At 44.5% G+C, this 14,984-nt stretch overlaps 1 protein-coding gene across 1 annotated transcript; it reads right to left on the bottom strand.

Annotated features, from left to right (window-relative positions):
* Positions 1-2,524: 2,524 nt before the first annotated feature.
* Positions 2,525-7,594, bottom strand: ASB12 (ankyrin repeat and SOCS box containing 12). Its single transcript, XM_059679141.1, has 3 exons — positions 7,421-7,594; positions 3,183-4,032; positions 2,525-2,783 (listed from the first exon to the last, which is right to left on the bottom strand). Exons 2-3 carry the CDS (start codon positions 3,976-3,978, stop codon positions 2,650-2,652), a joined length of 930 nt encoding a protein of 309 aa, XP_059535124.1. The 5' UTR covers positions 3,979-4,032; positions 7,421-7,594; the 3' UTR covers positions 2,525-2,649.
* Positions 7,595-14,984: the final 7,390 nt, after the last annotated feature.

The following is a 14,984-nucleotide window of genomic DNA, read 5'->3' as shown; positions in this document are numbered from 1 at the left end:
CTGATCAGTGGCATGTGAAGAGCCGAGCCAGCCTCAGACTCATGGCAATGCCAGGAAGGAAGGGAGGGAGAAAGGGAAGAAACAAGGGAGGGAAGAAGGAAGGAAGGAAAGAGAGGTCAAAAGGGGACAGGGAGAGATGGAGAGAAGGAGGGAGAGAAGGGGCCTTGCTCACCTGAAAAGGTTAAGATTTGTCTTTTTCAGAAGCTGGTGAATGTGGTAGGAGTTGTGAGGGAGAGAGTAGGTTATCATCTGGGATCAATGCTAATAAGAGAGTAAAGGCCAAGGGAGAGATTTTACTCCAGGAACAGTGACATCACCTCTGCCTCCTCCTCACACCTCCTAAGGAAGATTGTCTCAGAGGATCATCAGAATTTGAGATGATCCTTTCCACCCCCTGGCCTATTGTCTGGATGGGAATGGTTAGACCTGGGGAGTGGAAGGGACTAAGACACCAATCCTTGAAGTTGTCTCTGCCCACCAGCAGCACAGGCAACTGGAAATATAATAGCTAATAACATGGGCACTTAACTTAATCAAGGTCTCATTCTGCTCGTCTGGGAAATGGGGATAAGAATTTCAGCTCTCCCTCTCTGTCTAGAATTTGGTATGCTCTTACATTTTCCTCAAGTGCAAGTCTTCTGAAATTCCCAGAATATCCACATGCGTTCATGGGTCAACCAGAGAATGTGTCCCAGATACCACAGGGGAGGCTACCCTGGCCAGGCCCATTTGAAAGATACACTTTCACAGGGGCCTAGAGCAAATGGGGTTGGTGAGGTTGACTCCTAATCTCCAAGGGCCTTGAATGGGGAGGACAAAGCCAGGAGAACTCACCTGTAAGAAGATAGATGGGGATGTCTGCCCTGAAGCCCTTTGTCTATGCTTACAGCCGAGTCCTTCAGTTCTCTTGCTCCTTGTTGATAAACAATTGCACTGCTCTCCAAAATACATAAGAATGAAAGTGTGGAAGTTGAGTGTGGCAAGACCTTGGAGATAGATGTCCAGTTCTCTTGCCTTCCTTCCTAAAGTCTCTCAGGCACGAGGAGCTAGGGAGAGTGGAGGAGGTAAGAGGTAGGAGACGCAAGTCAGTTCAAGCCCCCATTCCCTGCCTCCCTTCCCCAGTGATAGATCATGATGCGGGGAATGGGGGGAGGCTGTCAAGGCAGCTCCCATGAAAAGCTCTGAACATTTATAGTGTTTCCCAAAGTACAGATGGTCTGGGCTCTCCTCCTTCATTCCTTCATATTGTGTCTCTTTCACTGCACATTCACATCTCCATGCAGGTATCATGCAGGAGAAATATAAGAAGGTACTGTAGAAGGATAAAGAGTTAGCAAAATGAAGCTGCTTGGATTTGAATTTGCATAGTTATCTGTGTTGGATATGTTTTTCTCCTTCCCCTGCTTTTCTCCACATCATAGGGGACTGACAGTGATTTCCAGAATCCCTCATCAATCATCTTCTGGTTGGGTACAACCAATGAGAACACTGGTGGGAGGGTAGGAAAAATGGAGAAGCCAGGGTATTTAGCCTTTTTGCTTCTGGTGGTATCTGCTGTGTATAATCTATGACTCTGACTGTCATTATACTTCCAATTCTGCTGTGTGACCCCAGCTACTGAACCAGATCACACCATCTCCTTCCACTGTTCCTTCACTGCTCATCTTCCCCTAATCTGCCTTATATTTCAAGGGGCTAAACCCTGTGGGCTATGTTTCCCAGGCTCTCATATTAGTTCACTTCCAGTTCCCCCAATGAGAGAGACACTGGAGGCAGATTAAAGGGCAAGAATGAGGGAAAGGAGAAGGTATTTCTTCCTTTCCTATGGTTTGAGCAACATCTCTTTTCAATGGTTCTAGCACCTGTGGACAGGCTTTTGATTCCACTTTCCATCAGGTGACCCCTGTCCCTGGACTCTGGACGTACTTTCCCCCTCCCTCCTTCAGCTTAGGGATGGTTTTGGGCTCCTGGTTCCACTAATGGCTTGGTTACCTTCCCATTCTGCTCAGATTCTCTGCCTATCAGCTATGTAACCAATTTTCTTTTCTGCATTACATTGTGTCATAAATACTTGGTAGTTTATTTTCCCAGTTTGATCTTGATTATAAATTGGACTAGTGGGAATGCAGCCAATTATTTAAGGTTAATGAATGTGGGGCTCCTTGGTCACTGACTCAAAATAATAGGGAATTGGGTGACAGCCCCTAAAAAGGTGTCTTGCAGCAGCCAGAGAAATGGAGGCAGGTACAGGGCTGAGCAAGCTAATGCTACCCTTTTACCTAGTTTAATTCTTCAGGACTTTGCTACTAGAACAACACAACTCCAAATTCTCTCGAGAATGTTGGTGGGAAAGTGTGGGCCATTGAGTTAGTTTTCACTTTTTATCTTACACTGGTCAGAACTCATGCCTGTCAAATGCCAGACCATTACCATCCTTCCCCATGGCCAACCAGACCACTACCCCCAATAAACAACCCCCTCTACACACACACACAACAGACACCAGAATTTATTTTGTAAGTTATTTTATTGTAGAGGATAATACAGGAAAGCAGCTCCAAATGAGTGGGAGGAGCTATAGTGCTCTTCAGTTATCTGGGTCCTCGAGATGCTTTGGAGATATCATGGGTTTCTGGGTAGGTTGCAAGATTACAATTGGTGTTTGAGGTAGCTAATCAAAACAGGGGGAATATCCAGCTGGTCAATGGCTTGTGGCTTATTGGCCTGGCAGAAAGCTCTGCGGATAACTATACGGGCCTGCGACAGTAGTGTTCGTGGAGTGGCTGCAGCAAAGAGAAACAGGTCATGAGAAGCAATCCTCAGGGCAATTCTCCCACCCAAGGCTACATTCACACTTCCCTTGCTCTTGTAGCCCTAAATGTTCTCTTCCTTTTAAGAAATGTCCCCCACCCTCCTTTCAATGTACAGCACCAATAGGGACACACTGAGGACTAGAGAGGGCAGTGCCAAAACACGATACCAAGCTACTTCTATCTTTCTACCTTATGTTAGTGATCTTGACCCTAATAAGGAATATGTAACCTCTTCTCCACTGGGGCTCCAGTAGAGGAGGAAGATGGTGTTTTCTGCAATTCATCTCAGAAGGGTTGGCTTGGGGATAATTTGGGGCCCTGAGACCTTCATACCAGGACCCCTATAGGACTGGTCTGCTTGACACTCACCTCGGGCCTGTAACAGTAAGATGGTGCCTTTATCATTTTTCCTGTCCATGTCCAGTGGGACAGATGGAAGGTATATGTTAGCACCAAAATCAATTAACAGCTGAATGTACTCGGGATCACAATTACGGTGGAGGCAGTTTTCAAGGAGGGTGCGTGGCTGTGGGACACGAGCTAATAGGTACTGGTCGGTACAATTGTAGTTAGGATCTGCCCCATAGAGCAAAAGCAGGCGGAAACAGTCAAGGTGCCCATAGACTGCAGCCAAAAAAAGGGGACCAGAAAATGAAGTTATGTTTGACACCAAGACTGGTAGTTTAGCCTTGACATTCGGATCTGCACCATGGCCTAGGAGCTCCTGCAGGATGCCAACAGAACCATCACGTGCGGCTGTGAGTATGGGAGAGCAGTTGTTGTAAACACTTCCACTAGGACAAGCTCCAGCTTCCAAAAGCTCACGCACGCAATCCAGATGGCCATGGCTGACAGCGGTAAAAAGTGGTGTCTGTGCCTTGATATCCAAGCTATCAACGTCAGCACCATGGGCCAGGAGTACCTGCAAACAATTAAGGTGGCCATAAGCAGCAGCCAAGCGCAGGGGTGTCCCAGGAACACCCCAGCCACTCCTACTATTGATGAAACGTTTGTAACACTCTTGCCGCAAAAGCTGGTCCAAGGTATAGGAGTCATTTCTGTGTACTGCTTCACGGAGAGCCTGCTTCTCCCTTATGTTTGTGTCCTCTTCTTCCTTGTCAGGCTGCAAGAGGGAGAAGATTTTGCTGATGTCCATGAAGTTCATGTTGGCTTATTAGAGCAGAACCATTCTCATTATGAAGAGGAGAATATGCCAGATCTGTGGGTGCCAAAAACAAGAGACTGACAATCCCCATCAAAAGCCTGGATACCAGCCCTTGCCCCTCACCCTTCACCATCAGGCTCTTCACTTATGGGTCCCCTGCTTATAACACCTACTCTATCCTATTTCAGGCCATGGAGATGGCTGACAAAACAAATGACATATTTTCACAGCTTGGTGTCTTTGCCTTCGCTGTTCTGCCTGCCCTTCAAATTCCCACTTCTGAGAAGCCCTCCCTAATCTCCTCCTCTGCTCAGGGTTTCCAAAGGCTTATAAGTAGACTTCAACTATGAACTTTCTCACCACATTTTCACTTATATGTGCTTCATTACTGTGTAAACTCTAGGTTGAGGACCTCTGTATTCACCTTGTATTCCTCCATTTCCAGTAGAATACACATCATGGCTGATAATTTGGTAAATGAATCTTCCTTAGTTTAAGATGTGGGAACTAATGATGTGGCCTAGGTCTGGCAGTTGCTAGGCCAACAGAATGGTGCTTTGTGATGTAATCTATGACACGCATGTCAGAGGTGACACGCAAACTCATTTTTTTGGTTGATTTTTCTTTGTTTAATGGCATTTAAATATATAAAATAAATATCAAAAATATACATCTTTGTTTTACTATGGTTGCAAACATCAAAATATTTCTATATGTGACACAGCACCAGAGTTAAGTTAGGGTTTTTCAAAATGCTGACACGCCGAGCTCAAAAGGTTCACCATCCTAGCTAGTTTCACATTTCAATATTTTCTCCACATTTTGGCTAAAATGATTCTTTAAAGATACACATCTTATCAGCCTGGATGCCTTAGCCTGGCTCAGAGGTCCCTTATGGGAAATTCTTGACCCACATCTCCAGCCTTACTTTCTACCAATCCTCTACTTATACCTCAGGATTCAGTGATAAGAGAAGAGAAATGATGGATCTCCATAAATATGTTTTCTTCCGTCACATCCATTTTTTTCTGATGGATTAGTTTCTTCAGAGTCTGTGCTTTTATACCACTATAGAAGTCATCACACTGCATTATAACTCCTTCTATATGGGTCTCTTTTGCTCCCATTGCCAATTGAAAGGCCATATAAAGTAGTGGTAAAACATGGTCTGACATTCTGATTTAATCCCAGATCCACCACTTAGTACTGTGTGACCTAAGGCAGATCACTTAATCTTCCTGTGCTCATTTCTTAATCTGTATAAAGGGGACAATAGTAGTACCTGCCTTAGAGGGTTATTGTTAGGAATAAATGAGTTAATACATATTAAGTGTTTAGAATAGCACTTGAATGTAGTACTCAGTATTTTTACTGTGATGTTGTTATCACTTCAGTCTTCTATGACTATTGGTCCCTACCTGAAGTCCCATAATTTCAGAGCTGTAATGCACCTAATAAATCATTTAATTAAAATTGTTAAATCTACAGATGAGAAAACCAAGGCTCATTGGAGAGCAGATATTTTTCCCCAAGGTCATATGGATGACATTGTCAATTGTTTAATTAGCAAAATACCCAGAATATACCTATAATCTTGTGATTTTCAAACTTATTTCACCACAGTGGAAGAGGTAATACTGTATTTATCCCCATTTTCTGGGTGGAGGAAACTGAGACCTGAAAAGATAAGGGGTTTGCCAGATGCCTTACAACAAGGCAATACCAGAGCCAGAAATAGAATACAGGCTTCCCTACTCCCCATCATGTTTTTCTATTGCAACTTGGAAAAATGAACACATGACTCTCCCTTGCCACAAGCAGATTCATATTGCAGTTCCTAGAATCCTAAGCTCTGAGGGCTATGCTGAATTCCAGGGACTTCATGGAATGTTTCTTTTCAAATCATTTTTTTCTGACAGACAGAAAGGATGCCCTTCTTAATATTCTGGAGGTGGGGCAGGAGTTGTGTTCAGGGAGATGGAGAAGGCAGGGAGTGTGGAGGAAAATTTGAAGCTCTCACCAAGGTCATATCATGAGCCCACAGCAGGGTCTATCTAATGAGCCGCTAGAGCAGCGGTTCTCAACCTGTGGGTCGCGACTCCTTTGACGGTTGAACGACCCTTTCACAGGGATCGCCTAAGACCATCCTGCATATCAGATATTTACATTACGATTCATTACAGTTATGAAGTAACAATGAAAATAACTTTATGGTTGGGTCACAACATGAGCAACTGTATTTAAAGGGCCAGAAGGTTTAGATCCACTGCTCTAGAAGGAAATCAAGCCATGGCTCCCAGCTAGCTTGAGCACTTGAATAAATTGTGCCTTAATAGATGGGATAACAAACTTTAACTACTCTACTTTTTTAACCTCACCTTGTTGTGTTTTATTAATCAATGTTATTATGTGATCTTTCTGTACAAGGATTTCCTTCCTGATCTCCAAAGTGCCAGGGATTTCAAGTGTGTGTGTGTGTATGTTATTGGCCTCTGTGGAAATCTGGTTAAATCTGGTCCCATTTCAGAATGAATTTTAATATATAAAATACAATACATAGGATTAAAGGAAACAAATTATATTGAAATACAGCTATTAAAATATTTTTAAAACTGCACGATATAGTTATAAATGTTCCTTATAATCACATTAAATAATAAGATCTAATAATTTCTATATTGGTGATAAGCATAAATGAAAATTCCAGAAATCTGCCACAGTTGCCACTGCTCTTGCCTCTATGCAAAGCACTGGGCCCTGGTGGGCCCTCCTTGGGGAGCCCCTACATAACTGTAATATGAAATATCTTCACTTTTTCTCATGACCAAGTTACATGAATTAGTAATACTATTGCCATTTGCTGCCCACATTCATCCTTGAAAGAAATGGTAAATTTCTAGTTAGAGATTTGGGGGATAAAAGGTAATTGTTTGTCCCATCTATGTTTTGGATCCTTTAAATTCTAAGGCCCTCTTGAAAGTATATTAATCCAGGTTAAGAGCTCATAATGGAGAGTGGCTAGTTTCTGTGGGCCCTAGAGGAATCCCCCGGGCACTATTAGACTATTTTTAAGACTCACCTTCCTCCCACATCCTGAGGAGCTCTGTCTGCCCTTCTGCCCTGAGATCACCCTGCTGCACTTCCACACAGACTCACAAATACCACACAAGGACATAAAGATAAATAGAAAAACTTCCTGAGTTGTATAAGGGCAATTTATCTAGGAAGTAGGTCTATTTATATCCCAAAGCTTAGGCGACACATCCCCTTAGGGCAGACACAGCAGGTAGCCATCATTGTATCCCTGGTTCCCTCTGCAGGCAGGGTTCCCTATAGAACTCCCAAATACCCCCAGAAACCAGACCCAGTAAGAACAACACATGAGCCTGCAGGTTCACTAATCCATGGAAGTGTTGTGGGATCCTAGGTTCCAGGTACTTACCGGGCTTCTGCCTGAAACTGCGCTGCCCACAGTTGCCACCACTCTTGCCTCTATGCGAAGCACTGGACCCTGGTGGTCCCTCCTTGGGGAGCCCCTACTGCCCCAAAGCTGGGTCAGGACAGACTCTCAGTTCCCACTGTTAACACTGCCTGAAGGCTAGGTGTTAGCCCCTGGACTGACTAGGTCCAGGGTGCTAATTTTAGGCTGCCCTCCACCCCCCAGGGCCGTGTTATCTTACTAGTGTCATTCTGGGAGTGATCCCAGCCAGAGGAGGTGGGGACATCCACAGGGAAGTCCTGGAAGGACTGACTGACAGATAGACAGGTGCCTGGTGAGGCCAGGGCTCAGACCCCTAGTGTTTCCCTGTGTATCCCTTTCCCACCATTCAAGTGGGCTACACGGAAAGACCCCTGAGCTTCCTTCCTTTGGGCCAGACCTTCCTCTGTGTATGGATCTCTTTTCTCTCCCTAACGTAGCCTTGCTGTATTTCCTTTTACTTTTTGAAGGTCCAACAACACATCCCCTTTCCCTTCCCGTACCCCCACCTCCACTCCCAAGAGAGAGGAGGAATGGAGAGATTTCCATACTGATATTTGTATCAGTAAAGTTTTCTGAAGTTTAATAAGGTCCTGATAATTTACCAAGACCTCTCAGTCCACTAACACTCCAGGCTCAGCCTGAAGAAAATGCCCACAGCCTTCCCACTCTTCTCACACTTAAGGCACCTAACCAGATGAATGTGTCCAGAACTGGGAACTTTGTAAATAGCTCTGCTCTTAATAGTATCAGTTTATCTCCTTGGTTGACTTTAAATGAAGTGGTAAGGAGATACCTTTAGAAATAGTCACATTATCTATATTAGGTGTGACCCAAAAAGAAGCTGGGAGCCAGCTTCTACTTTCCTCTGGGAGGAAAAGCCAGCCTAGTATTTGGCATATAGACTACACCACAGATAATCTGGTCATGCTGAGAAACTCAATTGAGAAACTATCAAGCAGCCACTATGTGTAAGGTTCTAGATGCAGGAAGAATATAAATAAAAGTAGGATATGGAGTTCCTGAAAGAGTTTATAGTTTATTAACACAAACAGACATAGAAACAATTATATTTCACATACTGCAAAAATGCCAGAATTAAAAGTTGCTTATAGTTACCTTGTGTTCATTTCAATTCCCCAATTAGCCCAGGGGATTATTGCAAAGTTCTGTGTCCCTAAATGCCACCAAAAACAGTAATACCTTGACTTTTCCTGCAAAGAGATGCCAGTCTATACAGAACACTTGTCCCAAGACATCAGAGTCCTCTTTCCTTTCTAATCACCAGGGAAGAGAAGGTTCCAGTCAGGGAAAATGAAAAGACAGTGAGGGACCAGAGAAGTTTTTGGATAAAGCACTAGCAGCCCTATTTCACATGACTACTTTGGTATTAGAATCTACATATAAATTCTAATTAGAAAGGGATTTTTCACATTTATGAGAAATGTTCAATGACTTCTGCTTAAATGCTTCCAATAGTAGGGTACTCTCTTCACCCAGAAGCAGCACATCTCATTATTACACATCTCAGTTAGTCCTTTTTACTGCTAAGCCTATATCTGCATCTATGCACTCCTGAGGTTAACTGTTGATCTCATCTTCGCTCACCCTTAAGACCTCAGAAAACACAGTAACTTTCATTGCCCCAAAACAAGCCCTTTAGGGGCCTGACCTCAGGTATTGTATCCTTCATGTCACCTTATCTCAGGAAAAGCAGTCCAGCTCCTTCAACTATTTCTTTCAAACTACTACCTATTCAGTCCCTTCCACAGTCTTGTCGACCACACACATGAAGTGATCACATAGCCTGCTTACACATTGATAGCACAAGGGAGTGCATAGTAGAACAGATTACTCCTTTGGAAAATGTCAGTGTCCCAGTGAAGTCAGTGATTCTGAGATCAAAAACATAAAACAAAAACAAAACATGTCTGCTTCAGCTTAGTTTGAGCCAAGGATCTATAGCTAGCTGTTCATTATTTGAAGCCTCATGCAAACCTCATTAGCAGCCAATAAAGTGTTATGATGTTAAAGGTGACACAGTAGGGCATAATTCTTTAAAAAAAAAGATTAGTAGGATTTTTAACAGCAATTTTTATTAGGTAAAAATGTCTATTCACATGCAGTTGTAAAAATAACACAGAGATCCCCTGTATACTTTACCATTTCCTCTAATGGTTCTTGAGTACACCACCACAAGCAATATACAGAATAGTTCTATCACAATAAGGATACCTCATGTTGCTTTTTATTCATTTTTAGAGAAGTAAAATGAGAGGGAGAGAGGGAGAGAGAAAGAGAGAGCGAAATATTAATGTGAGAATGAAACATTGATCAGCTGCCTCCTGCAGGACTCCTACCAAGGATCAAGCCTGGGACCCAGTCATGTGCCCTGACTTGGAATCAAACCAGCAACCTTTCTGTGCACAGGATGAGCCACACTGGGCAGGGGTCATGTTGCCTTTTAATAGCCATATCCACTTCCTTCCCACTCCTCCCACCTTGGTCCCTAACTCCTGGCAACCTCTAATCTGTTCTGCATTTCTATAATTTTGCCATTTCAAAATCTACACTACTAAAAGACAAACATGCAAATTGACCATACCTTCGCTATGCCTTAAGCTATGCCCACCAGCCAATCAGAGCGACTATATGCAAATTAACCCAACCTAGATGGCGGCTGGCAGCCACAAAACTGGAGCAAGCAGGAGGCTTGGTTGCCCCAATGATGGAGGAAGCCAAGCTTCCCGCCTGCCGTGGCCAGCTCTGAGCTCCACTCAAAGCAACAAAGTTTCAATTATAGAAGGTAAATAAACCCCAGATACCTGCTTTCAGCCAGCCATGGCTACAGAGCTGGAGTGAGCAGGAGTGGGTTGCCCCTGGCGATGGAGGAAGCCAAGCTTCCCTCCTGCCCGCCCTGGCCAGCTCTGAGCTCCTCTCAAGGCTACAAAGTTTCAATTATAGAAGGTAAATAAATCTCAGAAGAAAAAAGAAAAAAAGGAGTGGCTGGGAGGTTCCATCGCCAGGGGCTTGGCCAGCCTGAAAATGGCCCTTGGCCCCTCACCCAAACTGGCCAGGCACCCCAGTGGGGACCCCCACCCTGAAGGGGGTGTGACCAGCCTACAAACAGCCATCAGCCCCTCACCCAGGCTGGCAAGGCACCCCAGTGGGGACCCCCACCCTGAAGGGAGTGTGACCAGCCTGCAAACAGCCATCAGCCCCTCACCCAGGCTGTCCAGGCACCCCAGTGGGGACCCCCACCCTGAAGGGGGTGTGACCAGCCTGAAAACACCCATCAGCCCCTCACCCAGGCTGGCCAGGCACCCAAGCGGTACCCCCACCCTTATCCGAGACACCCTTCAGGGCAAACCAGCTGGTCCCCACCTGTGCACCAGGACTCTATCCTTTATAATAAAAGGGTAATATGCAAATTGACCCTAACAGCAGAAAGACTGGGAATGACTGGTCACTATGATACACACTGACCACCAGGGGGTAGATGCTCAATGAAGGAGCTGTCCCCTGGTGGTCAGTGCGCTCCCACAAGGGGAACTCTGCTCAGCCACAAGCCAGGCTGATGGGTGCCAGTACAGGGGTGGTGGTGGGAGCCTCTCCTGTCTCCTCAGCAGCTCTAAGGATGTCAGACTACAGCTTAGGCCTGCTCCCCACTGGCAAGTGGACATCCCCTGAGGGCTCCTGGGCTGCCATAGGGATGTCTGATTGCCAGCTTAGGCCCAATCCCCCGGGGAGTGGGCCTAAGCCAGCAGGTGGGTCCCAGATTGCGAGAGGGCACAGGCCGGGCTGAGGGACCCCCTCCCCCCAGAGTGCACAAATTTTTGTGTACTGGGCCTCTAGTTATATAAATAAAACCATACTTTAAGAATTAGCTTTTTTCATCCAGCATGCACTGGAGAGTCACCCAAGTTGTTGCATGTATCGTTTTGTTGTTGTTACTGAGTGGGATTCTGTGGTATGTATGTCCCATAACTTGTTTAACCACTGTCTGGTGAAAAAACATCTGGGTTATATTTAGTGTATACATTTTAGAATAAGCTTGTCTATGTCTACAAAAAAAAAACAAAAAAAAAACACCTTGCTGAGATTTGGGTAGGAATGTATATATCAATTTTGGGGAAATGTACTGCTTTATTGTGTTGAATCTTCCAACCATGCATATGGCATGTTTTTCCATTTATTTAAGTTCTAAATTTCTTTCTATGTAGTCAATCATGTCATTTGTATATAGCAACAGTTTTATTTCTTCCTTTCCAATATGTATGCCTTATTTATTTTCCTTGCCTTACTGCAATGGCTAGAACTTCCACAAGTATGTTGAATAAGAGTGGTAAGAGTGAACATCTTTGCCTTTTCCCAGTTTGTAGAAGATAAGCATTTAGCATTTCATCATTAGGTTTGATGTTAACTATAGATTTTTCATAGATGCCCTTTTTTGGTTCATGAATTTCCCTTCTATTTGTAGTTTGCTTGAGAGTTTATATCTGGAATGAATGTTAGCTTTTTGTTGTTGTTATTATTATTAAAGGCTTTTTCTGCATCAATTGATATGAGCATGTTATTTTTTTTCTTTGAACCTGTTCATATGTTTGAATATGTTCATTGATTTTCAAATGTTGAACTAACCTTTCATCCTTGGAATAAACTTCACTTGGTATTGGCGTATACTTCTTTTTATACATTGTGGGATTAAGTGTGCTAATATTATGGCATGGAAATTTGCATTTAAGTTGATGAGAAATATTGGTTTGCAGATTTATTTTTTCTTCTGTCTTTGATTTTAGTATCGAGGAAGGATAAAATGAGTTGGAAAGTATTTGCTCCTCCTCAATTCTTGGAAGAGATTGTGTGAATTCATAAGATTGGTTCCTTTAAATGCTTGGTAGAGAATTATTTAATTCTTTTTTAAATTTTATTTTTTTCTTCATTGATTAAGGTATTACATATGTGTCCTTATTGCCCCATTGTCCCCCTACCCTCTCCCTACTCATGCCCTCACCCCTCTGTCGTCTGTATCCATTGGTGGTTAAGCTTATATGCATGCATACAAGTCCTTTGGTTGATCTCTCCCCTTTACTCCCACTCTCCCCTATCATTCTTTAAATGCTTGGTAGAATTCTCCAGTGAAACCATCTGGGCCTGAATATTTTTTGGAAGCTTTTACATAATGAATTGCATTTTAATAGGGCTATTCATATAATCTATTTCATCTTTATGAAAGTTTTAGTAGTTTGTGGTATCTGAAGATTGGTCAATTTCTTCTAAATTATATTAATGAATACAAATGTGTTTATAGCATTCTCTTTTTTTGTAATTAATTATTTTATTGTGCATATTATTTATTTTCAGAGTTAACCCATTGTAATGAATAATTATTCAAAGTGTGTATACATTTTTGGGACACCCTGTATATATATATATATATAAATTTTGCCATTTTAACCATTTAAAAAACTGTGATTTTTTAGAAGTTTTAAGTTCGCAAAAAAAAATGAGAAAAATATACATATATTTCCCATATACACTCTCCCCCTATGCATGTAGAGCCTCCTCCATTATTAACATTCCCCACCAAAGTGGGACATTTATAAAAATTGATGAACCTAGATTGACACATTGTAATCACAATAAGTCCATAGTTTTAATTGGGGTTCACTATTAGTGTTGTACACTTAATGGATTTGGACAAAAATTATATGTATCCATCATTATAGTATGATGCAGAGTATTTTCCATGCTTCAAAAATCCTCTGTGCTCTGCTGATTTATCCCACACACATCTAAACCCAGGCAACCACTGATCTTTTTACTGTCTCCATAGTTTTTCCTTTTCCATCATGTCATCCTATCTAATAAAAGAAAAACATGGTAATTGGCATATGACCGCTACCCTTCCCATTGGCTAATCAGTGAGATATGCAAATTAACTGCCAGCCAAGATGGCAGCCGGCAGCCAGGCAGCTTGAAACTAACATGAGGCTTGCTTGCTTCAGTGACGGAGGACTCCAATGTTCCCCGCCTGCCTCGCCGGCCTCTGAGCCTGCAGTTTAAGAAACATTGTAACGAATATAGAAGCTAAACAAAACTCCAGAAACCTGCTTTCAGCGAGCCGGGATCTCAGACCTGGAGTTGATACAGAGTTTCGATTATAGAACTGAAACAAACCAGATACCTGCTTTCAGGAGCGGAGGCCTAAGAGCTGGAGCCTCAGAGCTAAAGCTGGCCCAGAATAAAAAAAGAAAAGAAAAAAAGGAGCGGTTGGGAGCTTCCGTCATCTGCCAGCCTGAAAACAGCCCTCAGCCCCTCACCCAGACTGGCCAGGCACCCCAGTGGGGACCCCCACCCTGAAGGGTGTGTGACCTGCTGCAAATGGCCATCATCCCCTCACCCAGGCTGGCCAGGCACCCCAGTGGGGACCCCCACCCTGAAGGGTGTGTGACCAGCTGCAAACAGTCATCATCTCCTCACCTAGGCTGGCCAGGCACCCCAGTGGGGACCCTCACCCTGATCCAGGACACCCTTCAGGGCAAACCAGCCAGCCCCACCCATGCACCAGGCCTCTATCCTATATAGTAAAAGGGTAATATGCCTCCTGGCACCGGGATTAGCGTGACAGGGGGGAGTTCCCCAAGCCCCTGATCGCCCTTCAGCTCTGTGTGTGACAGGGGGCAGGGCCACAACCTCCCTATCCGCCCTGCTCTGTTCCTGACTGGGGAAGGCGCCCCAACCTCCTGATCGGCCCTGCTCTGTGCCTGATACGGGGGAGCTCCCCAACCCCCTGATCGCCCTGCAGCTCTGTGTGTGACAGGGTGCGGTGCCCCAACCCCCTCACCCCCCACGGGCCCTGCTCTGTGCGTGACAGGGTATGGAGCCCCAACCCCCCTGATGGGCCCTGCTCTGTGTGTGACAGGGGATAGCGCCGCAACCTCCCTATCGACCCTGCCTTCAGTGTGACAGGGGTCGGTGCCCCAACCCCCAAATCGGCCCTACCCTGAGCGTGACTGAGGGTGGCATCGCAACCTCCCAATCCGCCCTGCTCTGTGCATGACAGGTGGTGGCGCCCCAACTCCCCAATCGGCCCTGCTCTGAGCCTGACCAGGGGCTGCACCTAGGGATTGGGCCTGCCCTCTGCCACCCGGGAGCAGGCCTAAGCCAGCAGGGCGTTATCTCCCGAGGGGTCCCAGACTGCGAGAGGGCACAGGCCGGGCTGAGGGACCCCCCCTTCCACCCCAGTGCACAAATTTTTGTGCACCGGGCCTCTAGTATAGTTATAATCATAAAGCATGTATCCTATTCAGATTGGCATATTTCAGTTAGTAATATGCACACCATCGCTTTTCACAACATGATACCTCATTTCTTTTCAGTGTTGAAGAATATTTCATTGTATGGATGTATCACTATCCATTCACCAAGTGAAGTACATTGTGGTTGCTTCCAGGTTTTGGCAATTATGAATGAAGTTGGTATAAACATCTGTGTGCAGGTGTTTGTGTGGATATAACTTTTCAAC

The sequence above is a fragment of the Myotis daubentonii genome, chromosome X, assembly GCF_963259705.1.
Source record: "Myotis daubentonii chromosome X, mMyoDau2.1, whole genome shotgun sequence".
Classification (NCBI taxonomy): domain Eukaryota; kingdom Metazoa; phylum Chordata; class Mammalia; order Chiroptera; family Vespertilionidae; genus Myotis; species Myotis daubentonii.
Note: the sequence above shows the minus strand (reverse complement) of the source record. Positions and strands in the feature narration are given on the sequence as shown.